Below are 22757 nucleotides of genomic sequence, written 5' to 3' on the forward strand. Positions count from 1 at the left end.
GGGGAAGAATGTCCCCTGCAAAGCACCCTGACAGTGTCCACCTCAGAGGAGCATGTGGTGGGCTGCAACCCCTCCAGTGCAAGCATAGTTCTGGGCCCTTGCAAAGGGGTTACTCCCAATCTTCAGCACGGAGGGTGAGAAACATGGGTCCAACAGACCTCTCCTTACCTGCCTCTTCAGGGGTCCTGTGGCTTTAAAAAAATACAGCTTTAAAAAAAAAATGCAGCTTAAAGGCTGGCATCAGGGCCAAGTGAAGTACCATCTCCCTGGGCACACCTCGCCTTGACTACAGAATGGCAGAAGAAGCTACAAGATATTAAAATACTACTCTAATAATAAGGTCAGAGTAAAAAAAAAAAAAAAAAAAAAAAAAAGAAAGAAAAAGCAGGAGAGACAGAACCTGCTTTCAATCTTTCAGCACCTCAAAACTGGCAGCTAAATCTAAAGCCTTACTCACCACACACTGTTCAGCAGAACTGATGCTAAAAAGCCCAGACCAGGAAATTATTCCTTTGTACAACAGGTAAGAGGACTTTTCTACAAAGCCTGCTGCTTATCAGCCATACAGACTGTGCGCTTCATGGTACACATGTTTAAAAGACAGAGAAGTAAATCACGGTGAATCCAAGAAGCCATCCAAAGGTTAGTCTCAATTAGTTGGGGTGAAGAGTTCACAATAGTCTTTAATCTTGTCTGGTGTCCAACTTAAATCCCTGAAACATGGCAAAAATGCTGGTATCTAACACAGTGGATGGGTTATTTTTGGTAAAGATTCCTCTCTGCAGATAAGCCTATGGAGCTAATGCTGCTGCTAACACTCTGCAAAATCAGTCTGACCTGCTCCTCAACCTAGTAGACATGGCTCTTCCTATAAAGCTAGACAGTTGTCAAGGCCCCAAATGCCTCCTCTTAAATCAATACATTCCCTCACCAATCATCCTCCCACAAATCAGCAGATGCTAGAAGAGAAAGCCCATTACATAAGGTGCTTAAATTCCCACCGATGGCTCTAAGCAAAGCATGTCAGTATGCTCTTAAGAACATCTTGTGCCTGCTAGTTGTTATTTTGCTCTGGTTTTCTGGTGTCCAGTGGAGAAGGTGCTGAAAAATTGTTGTACTATTAAATTTCTGGAAATTTTACAGGCTTTCTGGAAAGCCTCTCACATCATATTTCTAGCTTGCGTTAAGCCATGGGTATATACAGGCTACGATTTCACTTATTGTCTTCCCTTCTGCTTCATCTCTGACACAACAGGCGGGGTGGAAAGGAGCTAACAGTCCCAGGCCATTCCCATTCAATAGGTGCTCGGCGGAGAGGTAGCTGCGGTCACTTACTACTTTTCTGTGGGAAGACTGATGCAGAGGCTGCAGTGTTTCACTGCAGATCCTGAGGGGTAGCAGGAGCCTGTGCTGACCTCAAGGCATGAACAATGCACAGTGAAGAAGGCTGCAAGGGGCACCTGGACCCCTTGGCAGGGGAAGGGAACCCTGACAGTAGCAGAGACTATTTTTCAAGAGCTGTTTACACTGGGGAGAGGCCTTCAGCTGGAACAGAGCAATGGAATTTTAGATCCGGGAAGCCTGCAGGACAGAGTTAATTTGCATACACACAATTAGCACATTCAGGATCTCTGCTATCTGGCAGTCCAGTCAGAGCTTCTGCTGCCAGACCCATGGAAATCCCCATCAAACAGCCAAAGTCCTCATAGTCTGTTCATGCAGATATGCCCACAGAAAAAGATGAGAGGATACAGCTGTGGAAACCTGATAGGCTTAGGCAGATCTGCCTCTTCTATTCCCCCAACCAAAGTAAGGATGCACACACATTGACTCCATGCTTTTCCTCCAACAACTGATCAGCACGGTCTGCTACAAGCTAGATTACAGCCCACGCAAGTATAACAACCTGCCACGGTCTCATAGTATGAACCTTATGCCAATGCCTCATCCTCTACAGGGGCAGCAGAAGATCTTAGCAGACAAGCTAAGTGTGCCAAGCGCTGCCCCTGGCTCACTCAGGAACCACTCTCGACTACTTACAAGAAAGTAGGTCTTTGGCATGAATGCTAAATAGGAAATGAGACAAGTTTCACAATCAAACAGGAGGCATTACAAAAAAAAATACATACATTAGGTGTCAAATACATTCCCCAAATGGAACAGTCGTAAACCAGACCCAACCACAGCACTCTTTCATCTGCTCCCACATAGTGTCCCTGGTGGCAAAGTTCTGCTTATAGCCCGCAATCACTAGGGCAGGATTTGCCCCTCCCTGTGCATGACAGTTATCTACTCTAAAAACAGCTTTCCAAACTTGATTGACTGGAACCCCTGCTACATGCTGAGCGGGGCTGGTTCAGACATGTTTCAGAAGATAAGGAGATGACTATGTTCTTAAGTTACTTTTTAAGATGATGACAAGTTATATGTGGGAACAAATGTAATAGGTTTCTGGGAAGAACAATGGTAAAGGCAAAAAGGATTTTTTCTGTGCTAAAGAAAATAAGCCAATAGAGGCTTTTTTAATCTCTTCTTTTTGATAGATGTGCCCCAAGCCCAGAACCCAGTAAGCAGCTCCGCAAGAGAGTTCTTCCATCAGCCTGAGTGGGAACAGCGCTCTGTCCGCATCCTCCTTCCCTCCCACTCCCTGCTCAGTTCTTCACTCCAGCTCTCAAGGGGAGCAGGGCAATCCAGACCAGTATATTTTTCTAGGTCTGTTTTCAGAGCAACTTCTACCCACTGGAGACCACTACACAGCTTAAATATATCTTCTGTCTCTATGGCTTCTTATCACGTCTTTTCTAGTTCTCAGTTCAAGTATCAATTTTCCCAGTTTCAATCCACCATACTTAATCATTTATGCAACATTTCTGGTATTAAACTACACATACACCATGCTAACCAACTCTAGGACTCCTAGGCAAAAACAAGGACTCCAGCATTCGCTAGAAAAATACTTGACAATAAAGTTACAGAACAGTATTAGCCCAGCTCCAAAAGAGAGCCTGCTCCACGCTAGCCACCATTTTCTATGATAAAAATCTGTCTGGCAACTGATTAGAGGAACTATAGGAAAGAAACAGAAATAGCACAAGTTGGGGTGGGGTTTCAAACTTTCCTCACCCCTCAGAACTGCGTATTCACAGACAGCAAACAGGTTCACAAACTCGAAGCTTGTATTCACCACCTACCTCCAAGTCTGCTAGGTCCACACAGAACAGCCCTTTCACTCTACGCAGCATGACCGGCTGACTGTTATCCATGTTCACAGGAGTTTTAGCTGTTGCCCAACGCCATAAACAGTGCATTGTTGTTACTATAATCTCTTCCAGAACTAAAGGATTTTACAAGCAGTCATTATTCTTGTTTTAAATATAGGTTTTCAAAGAAAGACTGGAGCCCAACAACAAGACAGCAATTATAACAGCAAGAGCTTTCAAGCTTCACAATGTCTAGAGCAAGTCACTGAGCAAAAATAGTCTTCCTCTGGACTAGAGGAGTCAGCAGATACTTTAAATTAGAGCCAGTGCTCTATTTCTGACAGGAGAGCCTGGGAGCTTCTGTGCTTCCCCGCATGACAGCTTTATTTGGGAGAGGGCTGGGGGGGAGAGAGGGGAGGGGAAGAGAGGGAGAGAAAAAAAGCATTGTTCCTCTAACTGCTGAGCTAAAAAACTGCTTGCAATTAGCCTGTTTTTCGAAGGTGTTATGTCACAGATTACCACAATCTCGAAATGCTCCCTCCAGCAACACTAGAAATGCAAAGGGAATCAGAACTATTTAAAAAGCAAAAAACCATGAACTTGGGCCTTTCTCCTGATTTGCCCCTGACAAGTGATGGGCCGCAAGGAGAACCCTCCTGCACACACCTCCTGCATTGTACCTGCCGTTTCTATTCAGTTCTCAGAGGTGGCCAGGGAAAGGCTCTGTTGCAGCTGTTCTCCAAGGTACGTGGCAACTTCTCCCAACTAGTTTCAGAACCTGAAGGTCTCAGGAGAGGGCCATGTGCCCAACATGAATACACTGTTAGATCTGTGGGGTTTTCCTTCTCTTTGTAGCACTTTTTGGAAGCATTAAGAAGGAAACCTAGTATGACAATTTTTTACAGTGAGCTAACTATCTCAGAGATGGGGAGTCATACCTTGTACACCAGCCACAGAACCAGGTATGGGACCCGAGTGCCCCAGCTTTCATTGCCTGACCTACTCAGTCGTCTCTTTAAAGGCTCCCTAACCACCTCTCTCCCCAGTCACGTCACAGGCAGCGTACATAAAGCTAAGGGAAAACATTCTATATTTCTTAATAACTAACCTATTAAAGCTCCTTCTGTCAGTGATTTCCATTTTGAAAGCATTCAGCTGAAATGCAGTTCACATGCCGTATGAAATCTAAGCAAGAGCAGGAATGATCCCGTGATACCTGTAACATTTCTGAAAGACAACTCATCGTGGACAAACATCTCCCCTACACTGTCTGCTGAAGTCCATGCCACAAACACAAACAGTGGCTGCATTGCTATTTTCTAAGCAGTGACATAACAGACAAAAGAAAAAAATCACTGCAAGAACAGAGCAATTCATTTATTAGTCCAGCTATTTCCATTTCCCCAGATTACAGCCTGTTCCATCATGTCTACTCAAAATAATTTTAATGACCCAATCGGTGTTGCAGTTCTCCTGTCCAGCTAATATAAATGCCTCAGAAGCTGTCTGCAGCTGCATGAAATGGATATCAAACTTCTAAAAAATAACCATACACTTGGAATCACAGAGGAATTTAAATGCTTTGTACACCTCGTATTTCTGTCCCAGAGAAGGAACATGTTCATTACACTGGTCATTACTTGGGAGGGGGTAGCAAGAGAGCACAAATAAAAATAAAAATAATAAACAACTGGAAAATTTCCTCTTACTGCCTTAGACCAAAGCTGAATTTGTTCACCCTTTTTAGTGAGAACACATACAGAAGGGCAGTCTCAACCTTCTTTGCTCCCTGAATTAGCAGGATGTGGCAGATTTGAACCGTCCACCTCCCTCCCCCCCTTCATCCAAGTCCACCCCTTCTCTTCACCTCTTCCCTTCCCCCCAGTTCTGCAGGCATCACAAAAGATTTAAAAATGAGCTACAAAGACATTCTTTTAGGCTCAGGCAATTCCAGTAACCTTAGAAACCAACAATAGTTAGGAGCCTGGCAGTTTGGCCACAGCACCAGGCTGCTTTTCTGTTCTCTCATTGTCACTGCTGCACCTTTAGCTGTGCTACCCAAAAACTTGCTGGGCTGGAAGGCAATATCCAGCATCACATTCAAAGTAAACAGTAGTAAATAAAAGGAACAACTTGGTCCTGAACTCATCCTATTTCACCATAGCCTGCTTAGTTACATCAGGACCAAGTTGGAATAACTTTCATGAAAATCTGTGGAATTTTTCACTCAGGCAGATTCCTGCTGTAGTCAAAGAAAATTTTTCCTTGTGAAAGGATCAAAGGAAACTGAATGAGAACACTGTCATCCAGCCTGCAGGGCCAAAAATGGGGAAAAGAATGGAAAAAGCCTTTTCTGCTTTGTTCAGCCACCAGTGGACTAAGCTCTACTTATACTGCCATTGCTGCTAGACTGAGCTGAAGTGTCCCCAGTACAGAACAGCACCAGGTAGTCATGCACAGTTCAGACCCAAGGGACCAATCTAATGTCAGTGCCTTGGAGTTCCCAGTAACCATCTAAACGCTGCTGGAATTTCAGGCTCCCCTTCAAAAAAAAAAAAACCAAAAACAACAATGTGCCAGAGACAGGGGCTGGGGTCCCTGGCTTACGTGATCATTTTTTATTCCAGCAGAAGTGTCAGATTATTCTGTGCAGTAAAGAGACTTGCAGTCATTTGCATGTTAAGAATTAAACTGTAAAGATCAGCCGGAGCCATGGTCTGTGAGCATGAACAGCTGATGCTAGCCACCACAGACCACCACAGGAGAGTTACTCATTCCATTCTTTTACACTGATGCAATGCTCTTTGGTATTAGTTTGAACCAGAGACTTTACTTATGGGATGGGGATGTGTGTGTATAAAATGAAAAAACTCTCTTTTTTTCTAAACAAAGATTCCCACCCAGTCAAAACCCAGATTAAAATCCCCCTGCCCATTAGTGGCTTGCAGTCCACTTGATTTTGCGGTCTGAGTGCTGTGTGAGGCTACACAGTTTCAAATTCATCAGTCTGGGACAAGCTTGTAAACTCTGACCCCTTTTGCTAGTCTAAGTTTAGAGGGACACAGTGCTATTGACTATTTTTGGATCTTCACTAATTTATAATCACTTTTAGAAATAAATAGTCTGTAACACCATTTTTGTCCATTTGTTGGATACATCAGTGCACAAAACTGTAACTCTTGGTCCTTTTTTGGCTGGTACTGGACACAGAATATAGTACGGTACATTATTATTATTATCATCATCATCACCACCATTATTTAAAAGGTAATAAGTGATTAAGTTACGGCATCATTCTCAGACCTAGCAGGCAGAAGGAGGGGAGGTCCTGGTAATGCGAGACCCTTGTCTCATACTGAGCAGTATGTGTGAGGCATTCCTTCAAATGCTGTTATGAGAAAGTGCCTACTAACTCTGGGAGGAGGATAAAGGGAAGGGAGTGTTCTGGCGCTCTGCTGGGTGATCACTGCTTTTGGGAGAGCGGACACCCTTTCCACCAAAGGTCCCTCTGTGTATCCACACACTCCCACCTTGCCTGAAAGTAAGTTCAGGAAGCTAACTTAAACCCAGCAGGCACCTGGGAATGTCTCGAAAGGACAGGAAGGTTCTGTGCTGAGGATTGTTTTCCCCTTACCTGTACAACTTCTTTCCTCACATTGACAATGTCTAACCAGTCATTGAATCTCGGGTAGCTGTTGAGCTCTGCTGTCCTGTCATTCAGGGGCACACTCAGCTTACACTGCCGTTGTCGGTGGATGTAGTCAATCAGTTTCACCTGTTGGGATCCAGAAAGTAAACAGTTAAGTTCCTTAGAGTATGCTGTCATCTTCCTGGGCAATGTTTGTACAGTACCTAGCCAAAGGGGATGCTGGTTTGTGAGTGGGGCTCTTCCACGATATAAGAATTACATACTCTTATAAGCACTCAGGGGAATTCATACAGGGAAGCATTTCCCTCACACCAAGCATCTTTATTCTTCAACCTTTCAGCAGAAGGCAGGACCTTGCAGGGCCCACCCCTGCAGGACTCTTCTCTAAACACGTATCAACAAAAGTTCTGTGCAGAAGCTGGGTGTCATGCCAAAATAGGAAAGGGCATCCAAACCATGTGAAGCAATTAATTATGTTCAGTTTAAAGGCACTGCATATGTACATGCAACCTCATCCTGGATGCTGTGGGTATTGCTAGGTCTAACCTGCAGGACTATCTGCCTGCTCATCCATTGGTCCTGTATGGTTGTTACATTCTCTTACATCTGGCCTTCATTTAGGCTAGAAGATCAGTGAGGCAGGAATAGCCAGAGTATCCAAAGACTCCAAGACATGTTTTCTGAAGGGCATTTCTATTACAAAATCAACATTAAAAACAATGATCTTAGAAGAACAAAAATTCAGACAGCTGGACCTGAAGATCACTGTATGTATTCTGTTCTATTCTAAAGTTTTATTCCAAAGCTTTTATCACCTGACCATCTAATGCCGAATGCACTACATAGAAACCTTCACTTTAGGCACAGAAAAATAAATAAAACTAAATGGATGAGAAGGAATATTATTTGTGCTTTATGTTTGCTTATCAAAATGAAAATATTCTCAAAAAATTCTTTACTATGTTACACATTCTCATGTGGAAGACTTAAGCTTCAAAACCTTCCTAACAAAACAATGCCTCAAAGCAAGTCAGTTGATCTGTGATTTATAAACCAAAACATGTTCTTAGTCAAAAAAAATTTAGCTTTTGGGACAAGATCAGACTACAAATATAAAGGAAAAAAACAAACATGGATTCTTTAACCACTATAGTATCTCCCAAGTTTCTGCTCAACATATTTTTGTTCTATGTATCTGAATGATGCTATACATGACTTGTATGCACAATCTCAGTTACATACGGGAAAGAGAATTAGATCATCTCCTCATTCTCCAGATAAAGGATATGTTAGATATTACAGGGGAAATAGATACTGCGTTTGATCTCAACTGAACAACCCCCATATGGAGTATAATGCTTTTTGCCTGTTCATCAGTTTGGGAAAGCTACTACTTTGTAATAACTGTCCTAGAACAAATGCAAATTCTTCCTTGGTGGCACATGGGAATCACTTGTTTTGTTGAAAGGGGGAAAGTCTTTCTCCCCCTCATCTCGTTTACTGTGACCCAGTCCTGCAAATGTATAATCATGAGGTTTGATCCATGTGCTCTTGCACACAACCCTATTAAATCAGCAAGGCTTTACAGGGGATAATAACAGAACATGCACAGAAACACAGTTAACCATAAACAAGCACTGAGCAGGAGGACTTGTACTTGCACAGAGGAAGTACGCTCTGCTATGTTATTACACTGCTAACACTATTTTTTAAAAATGGCTGATGAGACCAATTTCTAGCTACAGTCACAATTTCTTGGGACTCAAGCCATTGTGGGCCTCAGTTTTGGCATATGGCCAAGGTCTGGTAGTCAAGAGTAAGAAAAGCCCTGAAGGTCATCTTTGAGATGGCAACAGAGTGCAGCAACATTTGACTGACGTGACCCCACCTCAGGGTTGGGAGCCCAGCATATCCAGCTGGATGCTTGTGGCTGCAACTTCAAAACTAAGCTACTTCCACGTGAATGCAAGCAGCATACAGATCACCTGCCAGTGAAGCCAAGTGGCAGTGGCAGCCCCCAACCAAAACACTACACTGGATGTTTCTTGGAGGTTGACTGCATTCTAGCAGCAGCACCAGTTCTGTGTAATGAAGAAAGCCAGCATCTGTTGACAAGGCATTTCTAGCTTGTGCTTTCCTGTAAAATTAGCTGAGGGCTTTGTTTTATGAGCAATCTGAAGCCTAGAAACTATCAGGTATAACAACAAGTTTGTCTCTGCCCACACACTTCTGAGTTCAGACAGCAATGCCATGAAGTTAGAGACTGTGTTAATACAAAAGTGAATCAAATTCTTTACGCAACAAATACAGAAATGCAAAGCAGTGCCACTCTTAGGGCAGGCCATTGTGCAATGAAAGGACTGCCATGCCCCAGAACACTTAGCCATCTCTTTGCATTTACACTCTGACCACCCAGCTGAAAACAGAGGAACCTTTTAACCAGAACTTCCTAACATGGCTTTGAGGCATAAGACCTAAAAGAAATTACCTTGGAAATGCCACTCAATCATTCTCAGTCTCAGTACCTCTTTTTATAAAAAAGGGGATGATAGCACTTCCTTTTTCCACCCCTTTTCTGCTTTCTCTAGTCAGGTCCCATGCCACAGAGAAGAGTAAGGCAGGCCCCTGCAGGCAGCCCCGGTTCTACCGCAGCCAGCTGGGCTCCGACTGGCTCAGCAAGGGCCTGGGCACCGCCAACAGCCACGTTCCCGTGCCTGTACTCTGTGCCAATTACAGACAAGGCAGCTCGCTCCCTCAGCATAGTGCCATATGCTAGTGTGACTATGTGACTTTTAAACACTGCTGCAGCTTGTTCTGCCTGTACCCGTAAACTTGCTGTCAGCTGTACTCTCCCACACAGTTGCACCTTCAGTTGTAAACACCCCTAAATTAAGATGGCTCTGGACTCTGCGTGCTCTGTTCCTTCAGAGTTAACTCAGCGCAGGCAAGGGGCACATATGATGTCATTGGCTGGCTTAGTCATGACCTTCTGCTTTCTCACTGTCACACGTATTTTCCCATAACAGCCTATCCAGCGAGCTCTCCAGTTCACAGTCAGGTCAGAAACGAGCTTCAAGATGCTGTTCCAAGTATTTTCCTGCTAAGTACTTGGTTTAAATTTTTTCTGCTTCCAATTGTGCTTTTTCCCCCACCTCATGGCTTGGCTTTGTATCATATACATCCTGACCCAGTACAGCCAGCTGGCCCGCGTGAGATGCGGCGCGGCTCTGCAGATCTACCTAGCCATCACAAGTAAGTCTGTGCACAGCGAGGGGTAGCTCCATACCAGGGGGGATGAGCTGGAAACACTGTCTCCTACAGTTACAGCAATTGTTGCACAGTTTAGATACACTACCGTGTATCTTGACTTTGACTTTCACCTATCTGTCCTAAAACTCCTTTTTTAACAGGAAAGGCCTACAATCTCATGATTAGGCTTTTGTTCCACTCAGTACTGCTGGTTCTGTTCACTGGTCTCCAAATGTACCATGTTTGCATCCTGAGTTTTTCCCTCAAAAGATATTAGGAGGAAGAGATTAGAATAAGAAAGAGGGACTTTGCTGCAGGTAAAGGCAGGTAAAAGCAAAAAACAGGATGTCAAAGCTCTGACAGAAGTGTGGGGAGCACATTTGCCCTTTCAAAGAGGGGATTCTTGGCAACCCAGGGGCTAGAAGTGAGCTTAACCAAGAACACAGATTGGGAATGGAAGCAACAGAAGCAACGAAGAACTGGTATGAATAGAGGTGGAAGGTCCCCTCATAAGAAGCAGAAAGTTTGAGGACTACTCAGTAGCCCCCAATATGCCAGAAATCAGCCTACGTAACTCAACCATAGCTTCCCAGCTGTGCAATAGTTATGTCATGGACAGGAGACGGAAGGCAGGAATCACCCAAGGCTCTTCTTTTTTCTGGAAGCCGTTCCAAGCAAGGTTCAATGATGATACGCACTTTGATACACAAACTACAACCACAAAATCCAGCCAAAGGCAAACAAGTCAGTTGCACATTTGTATGTAAGTTGCGGTATGCAGAATTCCCAGGGTACTGTGGTATGTTACTGCTTCTTCCCCTGGGTCACCTCACCTCCTTCCCATTCCTGGGCATACCTCAAGGTTGCTGAGCACCTAGGGAAAGAAGCAAGATTTCAGTGTGATTTTTAAACTGGTACAGCCAGCTGCGACAGGCCTATGTATAAAAGTAGCAGCTCAGCTCCTCAGTCGGATTGTCATCTATTATTTTAGTGTAGGACCTCCCATCAGACAAAATTTATTTTCCTGGAAGAAGGATGAGAGATCAGCATACTCCCTAAAGAGAGAGCTCCATGCTTAGTTATATGTAACACTCATTATATGAAAATGTCGTAAGAGTAGCACATGACCCAGTATAAAGCAGGGAACTGCAAGCACTGACAGTGGCAAGAAAAGCTGTGGGAATCTGTTCCAAAAACCACAGCGAAAGGCAGGAAGGACTTAGCATCTATTTATAAATGGAAAATCACAAATTAAGTAAAAGAAGTTATACAAAAAATGTATGCCGCACATTATTCTGTTACAATCTGCAGTATCACGAGGACAGCATGCTGCTTTGAGGGAAGTACAGTCACTATCCTGGCATTCCCTACAAAAGTTCTCCCCACCAATTTCAATGTTAACACCAGAAGCGTCGTATTTAATGACTAAGAGAATGGACCTTTGGCTTTGGGGAGCTGGACTCCACTCCTAGCTCTGCCACTGACCTGCTGTTTGCCTGGGAGCAAATTAAATAATATTTCCTCTTCCACCCTGCATATGGCTATGCCTACCTGTACTGCATGAACTCCCTGGACGGAGCAGGTGCTGACTTCAACTGTCTTCGTACTGCTTTAAAAAAATACAGGTTCAAATATTTTCACTTGACAAGTGTCATCCACAGCATAAACTTCTAAAAGGATACTGCTGGAAGTTACCCCATGCAGCGCAGATGTCAATGTCAAACTTCTCTTCTTTGTCGGGCTATAACAAAAATACAATTCTTAAAAATGGAAAAGCAGTCTGACAGCACAGATCTGAGTATCTTAGATCGCCAAGTCTGGTTTTCCCATGATAACTCCTTTGCATTTACTCTTCAAGTCCAAATTTGTTTTCCCCTAGTCCTATAAATAGTATATTTGCATTCTCTTCCCACCCTACATGCACCACGGCTCTCCCCTAGGATGAACTTCATTTTGTTATTTCCTGCCCAGACTTCTAACTAAACTACATGGTTTGGCTTTAATAGCTAAGCTGTTGCAAAACCCTTTTCTGAGAATATAATAAAAGTTCTGGGTTCAGTGACGCACATAAAAACCCACAAACAACATGCAGGTCTCCAACCACAAACTAGACAGAGAGATAAAACCAATAGTAAGCTATTCACTGCCTGCTTGCCAAATAGCACATCCTACTCATCACAAACGGCAAACCCCACAACAGAAGTAGTGATACTCCAACTGCCTTAAACCCAGAGATGGGAAAAAACAAGAACAGAGACAGGATACAGAGCAGCTGGAGTAAACTGCTGTTTAGGGGGTGTGCTCCAGGAGAGCCCTCCTTCTCTCTCTCTCTCTGGTGCAGCTGATGGCCGGGACAGGAGTTCTTGTTCGCTGCAAAAACTGCACGTGCTGCAGGGTCTGCTCCTGGATGCATGTTTATCTCCTCTTTACAGCACTTTTTAAATGAACATCCCTTTACAGCATATGTGAAAATGAGACCCAAGTTGTTTAGAAAAAAAGTGCCAAGCATGTACTTTTTTATTTATTTATACAAAATAAACAGCTGATCTCTTGAGATGCAAGTTTGCCTGTACCCATGACCTCAAGGCAACAGCTGGGCATTCAAATGGTGATGAACAAACCCCAAACACCTACAAGTTCTTCAACTGCACTTCTGCAGATATAGCAAGAAAGACAAGAAAGCAATGGCATCTGTAAAACTAGTTCACTGACATCAGGGTGCAAAATTCAGGAGGCCTTTGTAAGCAAGGAGATATTGCAAGGATGCGCTGGATGAATTCAGTATTCAAACTGCAACACTATTTTCAATTCATAAAAAAGGGAAACTGAGGCACAAAATGGAAATTATACACTAAATTGGGGACAGCTAGAGGGACTCTGATAAGGACTCTGCTATACCAAAGTGCCAGCTGAGATTTCTTCAGAATATCAACAATTTGAGGCCCAGTCTGATTCAGTCATACATTTCACACCAAATACCATGTTTTCACACTTCCACAAAACTTAGTGTTCTGCTGACTGATGCCTACAACTTTTCTTGATGACTTGAAACAAACTCAATGTTTAGAAGAGGGATTTTTCCAATACCCAAAACAAACAACTGTCATTATTTAACCAACAAATCAAGCACATGTTTAAAAGCAGATCATACTTCTCCTGTCCCAGGAGATGAAATCTCATGGAGTCTGGCAGCACTTGAATAGTCAATAAATATGCGCTTACACCAATACTTCCAAGCCTACAACCACTTACTGCCTTGCAATTTAACAAGCCAGTGGCTGAAGTTCTAAAAGGATCAGATCAATGTATGACCCAGCTCTTACATGTGGCTAAGAGAAATGCAAATCATCTATCTTTCTTCAGACAGGAATTAACCAGGAAGGAACTCCTCTATTAACCTCCTGCCAAGAACAGGACCCAGAGGGCAAGGGTACGCTCTCTGAAGCATCAGACAATAGCTACTGCTGCTGCAGGACACTGCACTAGCTGGATCGGTATCTCATACAGTGAGGGAGGTTCTGCATTTCTACCTCCTGAAACAGAAGACAGAACTTCTGAACTCAGAGTTTATCTGCATGGGAAACTGGGGAAAGTAAGATGAGTCATTTTAAGGCATTCAGTGAAAGTGGATTCACTTCACACCTTTAGCTGACACTTATCTGTTTTCCCCAGTGCCATTATATAGACAAACCCTAAGTCAGACAAAAAAAAAAAAAAAAAAAAAAAAAAAAAATCAAAAAATCTTGAGCAACCTGAGCACTGCAGAGAATGTAAAGAGGTCAGAATCTGACTTGCCAAATTTGTCTCTGAAGTCATGCGCTGCAACCATGTGAGAAACTGATAAAGATCGCAAGAACCATTCCACGACCAGCAGCAATGTGAGTGTACTTCAGGACACTTTTTTTTCAAAGTCATCTGAGTTAAAGAAAGGTGCAACGGAGTTGATCCCTGCAAAGGAAAGAACTAGTGTTTCATTTTTATACAGCAAGCTATTCTGTATGCAAGGCTGCTTGCTTTTAGGTATGAAAGCTGAGAGCTGGGAAGGAGCCTGTGATCTGAACAAGAGCTCAGAAAGCCCCTGTGCAGGTGGTCAGCACAATGAGACAACAGCTTGCTGACCTCCCAGATGCCAGGCATGCACGGCAGCTCACTCCTAAGTACAGCCCAGCAATGAGGGTAGCTGTCTGGCACTTCTCGGGTACGGTTGTCACTGCCTGCTCTGCCTCAGATTCCCATTTTGAAACGGCCGTTAAGAGCGGCCCTTCTTTCATGGGTTTTGGAAAGATGATCACAACTGAGCTAATAAGTCACCTGGATACAACAGTAACAGGGTGGGAATACCAAACTGGTGGAAAGTAGCAAACACCAAAGCCAAAGGAGTACAAGTGCTGGCTGGCTTCTCCATTTAGGACTGAAATGTAGCAATGCTAAGCCCGTCGAGCAGAACCTTCCCCGGCATGCAGTAACCAATGCAATCACAGTCTGTACGCAGAGTGCTGTTGAGCCTGAACGCTTACCTGGGGCCAGAGAAGACCCGAAGAAATACACCAGGATGAGGTGTGGGAAGAGACAAGAATAAGGCCAAAGAATCATTACACAGAAATAGTGCTGAGGTTTTCCTAGTCTGTCCTGCAGACTGCACACAGAGCCCGGGGCGATGGAGAACACAAGACACAGCTTCTCGCCTCAGCTCTGCCAGGGATCTGCAGACACTGGGCAAGCCACTTCTTGTGCACCTGGGAGGCCCGCTGTTCAACCATCCTAACCCTTGTGATTCAAAGTAACGGTCCACAATACCCTTCAACTAACAACAAATGAAACGTTTTTGCAACTCCTGCACACCGCACAACCCAAGACAAAGCCATTCCTTCTGTGAACTTCAGCTTTGAGCAGCTGACTCATTTGAATACCCCCCAGCTATCTGAATTGTTATCATCATCTGATCAGAACACCACCACGAACCAACTGAAGTCTCAGAAATGCTCATTTCCCTTCCGTGTTCAGTGAACTAGCTTGTTGTGCGGATAGGTATAAAGATGCCTTATAACAATGTGGACTGATCTCTTTCCAGTACAGTGAGAAGTAAAGCAATGCCTGGTTTTGACCGGTTTAAAACCAAATCTGCCTGGTGAAATGGAGGGAGTGGGTCTGTACCCTTTTAACATGACATATGTTCAGTTTGCAGTGAAAACTCATCCAAACCTGCTCATAGAACATTTCGTTCGACCAAAGAGAAAACCATCCTTCCCATCTGTGCTTTCATTAGGAACACTCAGATGATGCAGGATTCATCTGGAGAGTCTTATAATCTCACAAACTTCAAAGCTACCTTGAATTCAGCAGTGCATTCAAACAGCTCTTTTCAAGGCAAGCACAAGAGAGCTACACAGGAGCAAAATGCACAACCCAAAATAAGAAGAAAAGATGCAAAAAACATTTCAAGGAATTATCTGTATCCTAACAAATGAGGTCACTCCATTTCTCACCCCTATGGCTTTGCCCTTAGAAACCAACAGAACTGAATCCACTAAAGGATATTTTTCCATGACCAGCCATATACAATTCCAAGCTAGCAGATAAAACATTACAAAGAAATAACTGGCAACAGATTAACTTGTTTATTTGAGATGGTATCTGAGAAAAGGAGCTCACATACATGTCAGGCACTAACTTGCAGTCTGTGGAATTTACATTCTTACTCAAACCCAGCTGACCCATTCAGCAAGGAAGCATGGCAGAGTGAGCAGGACCCCTGTCTGCGTTGTGAGGCCTGGCTTCTAGTTCTACCTCTGCTAAAGGGGCAGCCAGAGTACTCGCTTCCTTGGGTCTGTTTCCTATCCAACTCTCCATTGATTGTACAAGTGCAATCAAAGGCACCAGGTACATAGGTTACTGCTATGCCGGACCACTGGCACAGTCCCCTTTGAAAAAGAGAGCTTGTAGAACACTGCCACTGCTTTGAATGCCAAAAACAACTTAAAAACCTCAACATACTCACAAGACCCCATGCAGTAGGACTTTATTAAAAATATGAAAGAGGAAGAAGGATTACAAATAATTTGCACAAAGTGAAGGAGCAGTTCTAAGAACAGATCACAAAAGACCTAACTTTCAGTCCTCTGATCTAACCGCTAGATCATGGCAGCACTGACTGTGACGATGCTTCTGAAAAGCAGAGGAAATCAGAATGATTTTACAGTTGGACTCGATGATCTTAAAGGTGTTTTCCAAGCTAAATGATTCTATGATTCTATAATGACACGGATGGGAAGAAGCCCCCTGACTGACAGCTGCACTCTGGGCATACCGCCCTGCAAGTTGCACCATGCCACAAGTGAGCTGTGCTAGCTCACCTCGGCTGAGGGTCTACGCGTGCAGTTTCAAAGCCAGCCTTACTTGCAGCAGCTTCTGCACAGAACAACTGACAGCCTGCTGCTTCTGCAGAACCTGGGTGTCTGGGCTGACTTAAGGACTTTTGGTTTTGCTTATGAAAGAAAAGGAAATAGTTTCTCAATGCTTTGCTAAACACACTCTGCAAAACAGGACCCCAGTACAAGCCAGCAGAAAAGTGTACAGACAAGGTATGCTCTAGGAGAGGGGTGGGGGGAAAAAGCCTTAAAATAAGTTAGTAAATAAAAGCACAGAGAGGTAGAGGGATAGGGAGAGATGGAACACCAGATGGATAGATTTTCCTTTGAACCTCCAGTCATGCCTGAGGCTGACACAATAGCCACTGCCCAAACACTACAGTATGTTATTTCTGCTTTGTCAGATGATGCAGACAGCATCATTTCTGGGTCACTTGGAGGCCACATACCACTCCTTTTCTTTCCCCTCCTTTCTTTTTCACATTCCCAACGACTGAGAGCTGCAAACACTCAGTTGAGCCTCCCCAGCTAACAGTGGGAGGATGAAACTGCACAATCAAGTGGTTCGCTGTGCCTGATAAAATGATTCTCTCCAAAGATTTCATCCTAGGGAGGCATCAAGCCTAATGCAGCTACAGGAACTGTCCTCTGCTTAAGTATCAAAGATTTCACACCCACTGAACACTAAAAATGAAAGCCCTCCCCCTTCCTTTACAACCTGAGGACATGCAACTGCAACAGAACAAGAGCTCTCTGCAAGATTAAGAACTGTACTTACCATTTGCTGAGGACAACCCTGCTGCTGCCACATCAGATCTGCAGCTCAAGCTCCTCTCAGCTCAGACTTCTCTCCACCACCCATCTAGCTTCTTTAGCTCAGCCATGCTTCATTAGGCTTAACTGTATTTCCATATGGAGCACAGGAAGACTAATACTTCCTCTTGCACAAAGTGCATACTGAAGGATATCATTACTCCAAACTGGCCTACAGACCTGTTAAGGTTTCCCATCCACTTGTGAAAATACTGCATGTGCCATTTCGCAAGTTTATGGATTTGCCCTGCTATGAAGAATACTTCTGTCCAAGCACAGCACACCCCCTGCTCTCACTCATTTGATTCCTTCCACAGGCTCCCCAGATCCTGTATCTGTTCACCTGCAGTCAAATGTCAAACAGCTCAAACAAACTGGGTGACCATCTGAAGAGTATCCCCATCAGTCCGGAACCTGGTCCTCAACAGCTAAGGCTTCACAAAGCCTAGTTCAACAGAGTCCTGGCCCTCAACCAAGGTCTTTAACAATAAGTTAACAAGCATCTGTCAGAAATGGAGTAAGCAGAGCTACTCATGCCTTTGGCAAGACAGCAAAAAGGATCTCCCGAGATCCCTTCCAGGGATTCTACATTGGCTGAGACACTGACCCACACTGTAACAGCACTGAAAGAAATGTCAAGAGCCTCAAGAAATCAGACTTCCATCTCCCTGCCCCAAGCAAAGATTAGCCCTGAATAAATCTTTCTTGATAGCTGGGGAAACCTAGGCTCAGCTCCTTCCACTCCTTCCTATTTCTTGCACACTCCTAAGCAAACCACTGCAGTCCAGATCCTCTGCAGACTTCAAGAGTGAGTTAGGAGCTTAAATACTCTGATAGTTCCACATCACACAGTCTTCAAGGCTTAGTTCCTGGTTTGTGAGAGTGTACAAAGTGCTACCCTGCTTCACTGAGCTGGGGAAAAGGGAGGAATTTATGAGGTGCTCAGATCCCAATACAACACGGGCTTCTCAATGTATTGCAGGTAAACAATTACTTGTGCCACTTATCTGCTGTAGCCCACAAAGTCATACAGAGGTGGATGCAGCCCAAAGATAACACCAATACTATGCTTCTCCCTATAACTATAGTTGTTCAGTGCCCTGGCAAATCTGTTGTATCTCTCCTCCCATAAAGAAAACAACTACCATGCATCCCTGCCGGTTTTAAAATGACTGCAGCCAGAAAGCAGCAAGCGACAGGGAGAAGGATTATGAAAGGTTCATAATCTGGAGAGGAAACACCAGGTCACATTTTGGGGATAGGGGCTGCATTACAACTCATAGATCCCTCTGTAAAATTCAAAACTTAAAGTGCTTTTAAAGACAATATCCTCCATCATTTTTATGATTGAACTAATCATTCTCACACATCTGCAGAAGAACTCTCAAGTATATATGACAAGTATGGTGGGAGAGGCGGGCATAAAGAAACCAACAACATGTGCACTTGTAAACCTGCAGCACAAATAAAGAAGTAGAGTTTACAACAAAAAATATAAAGCCAGACATTTCCTTCAGCAAGGTCAGGAAGGGAATGACTAATTCTAGGTCCCCGTCATATTCTTGCACTTCCCTTTCCTCTTCATTGCAAGCCTCATTCTGCAAGGTACTGAGCACCCACAGCTCTCAGAGACAGTGAGGGACCAAAGGGCAACACCTTGCATGTCTGACCTGAAAGCTCCCACTACTCTGTCTGAAGGAACTGAGCTTCTTTAATGAAGCAGCTTACTGCCCAGGATGCTGTCTGTCCCAAAACCAAAATGTTTGTTTCACATTTCTCCTCCCTTTGCCTTCCTGACCATCTCCCTTTTGATTTACACATTTCTATTTCTGTAGCCTCAATAAAATTAAATACATTCACAAACCTATCTCTTCCATACCCCCCAGGTACTGGCTGGGGAATGAAACAGATTAGCAGTTTGTTCTCTGCAGCACTTGGACTTATTAGCAGACCAAGGGAAGGAAACAAAACAACAAAATCAAATCCTCTGCTTGTTTGACTCAATTATTTGAGCACTTCAAGGGTCCCACCTTCCCCTCACTCCCTCTGACACACCACTTCCCCAAACTGCTGCAGGGCTGGACTTTGGAGAGGAGGTTTATAAAGAAAAAGGTTAAGCCTACGCAGGAGCAGGCTGCAGGTCTTAGAGCTGAAGACGTTATGTCTACACCCTGGGAAATCCTAGCTAAGAAACCTTATTCTCTGAAATGCTACAAATTATTAGCTTTCCACTAGAAAGAATAGAGCTATTTTGGCAAGTACTGGGGTCACATTTCTCTTTTCACAGACACTGCATGAGAAAGCTGCCATGGCTCACTGCTCACATGTTGTTTTTCCAAATATCTCTTTTTGCGCTCTATCTTACTGGTTAACATTTGCCTATAGCAACTACATGGCATTTCAATCATTAGTTTAAGTACAAATACAGTATTTAGAGTGGAGACACCTGAATTCAGATTCCCACCCCACAAAATAACATTTTTTCTTTATGACTCTCAGACTTTAAGCCCTGTTGTGCCTGCTTAGAAAGTGGAGGAAGATACAGTTGCTGACCTGGTAATGGTTGTATGAGGAAAAATACACAGGAGACTGATAAGCAACAATTGGCCGTACAACAGACAGTACCATAACAGCTATCTGGCATCATACAACAGCCTGGAAAGATTTTAATCAACACTTGAAAAATGATCACACAGGTGTACAAAGACAACAAGCTTGAAGCTTAGCATCTTTAAGCCAGATACAATATCCATTACTTCTGTGAATTTCCACAGAAACTCCACACATCACATCTGTCCCTGTGCCTAGCCAGTAAAGGAGGTGGGGGTTTTTGTTTGTTTAAACAAAGTGTATTGTCACAAATAGTTTGTTAAACCCAAGACTTTTCCATGAAAGTGATTTAGGCAAGTTTCTCATTTTCAAAGCATTCTATGGAAACAAATTAGAAGTTCTCAAAACATACTTTTTAAATAAAGCCCTGCATTTAAAAAGACTTCATTTCTGCATTAAATGTATAATGAAAGGGAATGGTCAGGATCAGAATCTAAGCATTTTGCATGCTTGTTCAAAAACTATTTTACGCCGAATTTTTGAGAAATCTAAACCTGACTTTTCACTCCAGCTGGGGATTGGAAAAAGGTCTCTGGAGCCAGAAAGTTCTCATATTTGCCATCACTTCCACACAGAACTCCAGATCACTCCGAGATTCAGAAAACAATCCCAGAGCCTGTAGAAATATTTCTGTGAAGGTGTTTATACACTTGTTAGCTTTCATTCCATTTATCTGCTGAGCTTTGCAATTTTTTGTATCTTTCACTTTTCATGCATTATGCATTCATAGAGTTTCCTTAGGAAACACTCTTCAAAATACATCACCCTTTCTGCACTACATGTGCTTAGTTAGATCCCTTTTGTCTTAAAGTATCTCCTCTGGTTACCCACTAGAGAATAAGTTCAGCAGCCTCTGTGGTTCAGGATTTCTGCTCAGTCTCTTGCTCAGATGACTGCATCAGAGGACGTACTCTCCTGACTAACAGCGACCAGAAATGAGAAAAAAACATGAATGCTTATAAGAAAATAAAAAGCCATTGTAACAAGCCTGCATGCTATTTTGTAATGGAAATACTCCCCTCCTAAGGAGCAGGGGCAAGACAAAGGGATTCTATGTTGTATTTTTCTGCTTGCAAACTGACAGTTCTGAGTGCTGGATACAAATTCATTCCTTAAGCTTTGAGATTTTTTCACTTCAGCCAACCAACTATCACTATACAAAGATCACTCAAGGTTTTTTTCAGACTCCTTTTATTTACAGTATTTTATCTTGATCTTTCCAAAAGGACATGTATGTTAGGCATTGCTGAAAATCCTAATTTCCCTAGGATACTTTTGAAAATTGGAATGCCACACCTGTACAATGAAAGACTCTAAATGCCACTGGTAGTCTATTACACCTCCTGCTAGGTGTGATATAAAACACTGCTGGGAGAAATTCTTCCTACAACACTTCCAGAGTAACAAGGCCAGAAATAACAGTGAAGGCCTACAAACGTTTGAAGGATCCAGCAGCACTGCATATGGCTTCTTACCTATCTCATAGGCACAAAGTCAGTGCCCGCATACAGCTTTCCCAATGTTTGGCCTGTTTGAAAATAGAGCACATCAGCTCTCCCTCCAGAGCTCAGCTGTTCTGAGGATTTCCACAGATAACAAAACTTACATCTGCTCAGCCATCATGTGATGAGTGAACAAAGCTGCAGGATTCCCTGAGTATCAGCAGTGTTCCTTTAGCATCCAGCTTCTGAGTCCAAAATGTCCTAAACCAAAAAACTTTCTACCTCCATCCTTTCTTCACAGTCTTATTTCTCTTTTGTGTTTTGGCAAAAGGAATTTGTAAATTCAACTAGACTGTTTACAGTATAATCTTGAAAGTGCAAATAATTAGCAATGGACTCATTAGCTTTCCAGCTGTGACCTGATTCAGAGAATACTGAAGTTAACTGAAACCAATTTCACAGATTCACCGACTTCCCAAAACGCTGGATTAAGTCCTGTTCACGTTGCTTGCTACCCTAACCGTACAGTCAACACTAGAGCCTTGTGCTTGGTTAAGCTGGAAACACAGACATTTGGTAGCTCCATATAAGCAGTTTGGGTGCTCAAGCTGGTCCTCAGCCTAGTGTTTCCTCTTCTGGAGCCCATTTCCATTGCCTGCCTGCAAAAAAATGCTTCATGTTGAGTCTTGCCTCCACAACGTTGTCACTGCCAATCACTTTCTTCAACTGATAAGAGAGAGGGAGATGACTGAGCACAGCCACCCAAAAATAGGAAGCTATAGCATTACTCACTACCTTGAGGACTTGCCTGCCCTTCTTCCTTTTCGATTACTCAGCAGGTGTTCTTAAATCGGTTACTCCATTTTTAAATGCATTTGCCAAAACCTGATTTCACAGGACACACATCCACCCACTGAATTCAGCAAGGCAGTTACTGCTAACCCCTTGCTTCAGTGAGAAATAGCATGCCATTTTAAGTAAGCCTCACCACTTCAGACTGTAACACAGCATCAGATACAGCAGCATGGCTGTACATGGTTGAATAACTACCCGTTCATTCCTCTATCACAAGCTGAAATCTGTAAGGGCAGGATTCCCAAAGATTCTATTACTGAGCTGTTTTTGAGGTCCACTGCAGTAAAAAAGGCCAAATCTACCCTCATGAAGGAAAATACTATTTATAAAACCAACACAGTTCTTAAAAATTCAAGTTTGCCATGTATGTTACAGTCAGCAGTGCCAAGCCTCTATATTGTGTTCTTCCGATGAGACAAGTGAAGTTTGCTCCAAGCTGCTGCTAACAGCACTACTTCTACTGAAACTTTCAGCAAAAAGCAGTGGATTCTTTGAATGCATCTGAATATCTTTGAAGAACAGGCGAGAAGCCATATAAATGGGGGGGAGGAGATGAAAAAAACCCCGATTC

The 22757-nt window shown here is 43.4% G+C and overlaps 1 protein-coding gene across 1 annotated transcript in view; it reads right to left on the reverse strand.

The window, feature by feature from the left end:
- KSR1 (kinase suppressor of ras 1) overlaps nt 1–22757 on the reverse strand; it is a 73723-nt gene that overhangs the window by 28695 nt on the left and 22271 nt on the right. The window contains exon 2 of the mRNA XM_056326920.1: nt 6835–6975. Coding sequence (XP_056182895.1) covers nt 6835–6975 — 141 coding nt within the window. The remainder of the gene's footprint in view (nt 1–6834; nt 6976–22757) is intronic.

The sequence above is a fragment of the Falco biarmicus genome, chromosome 1 (genome assembly GCF_023638135.1).
Source record: "Falco biarmicus isolate bFalBia1 chromosome 1, bFalBia1.pri, whole genome shotgun sequence".
NCBI lineage: Eukaryota > Metazoa > Chordata > Aves > Falconiformes > Falconidae > Falco > Falco biarmicus.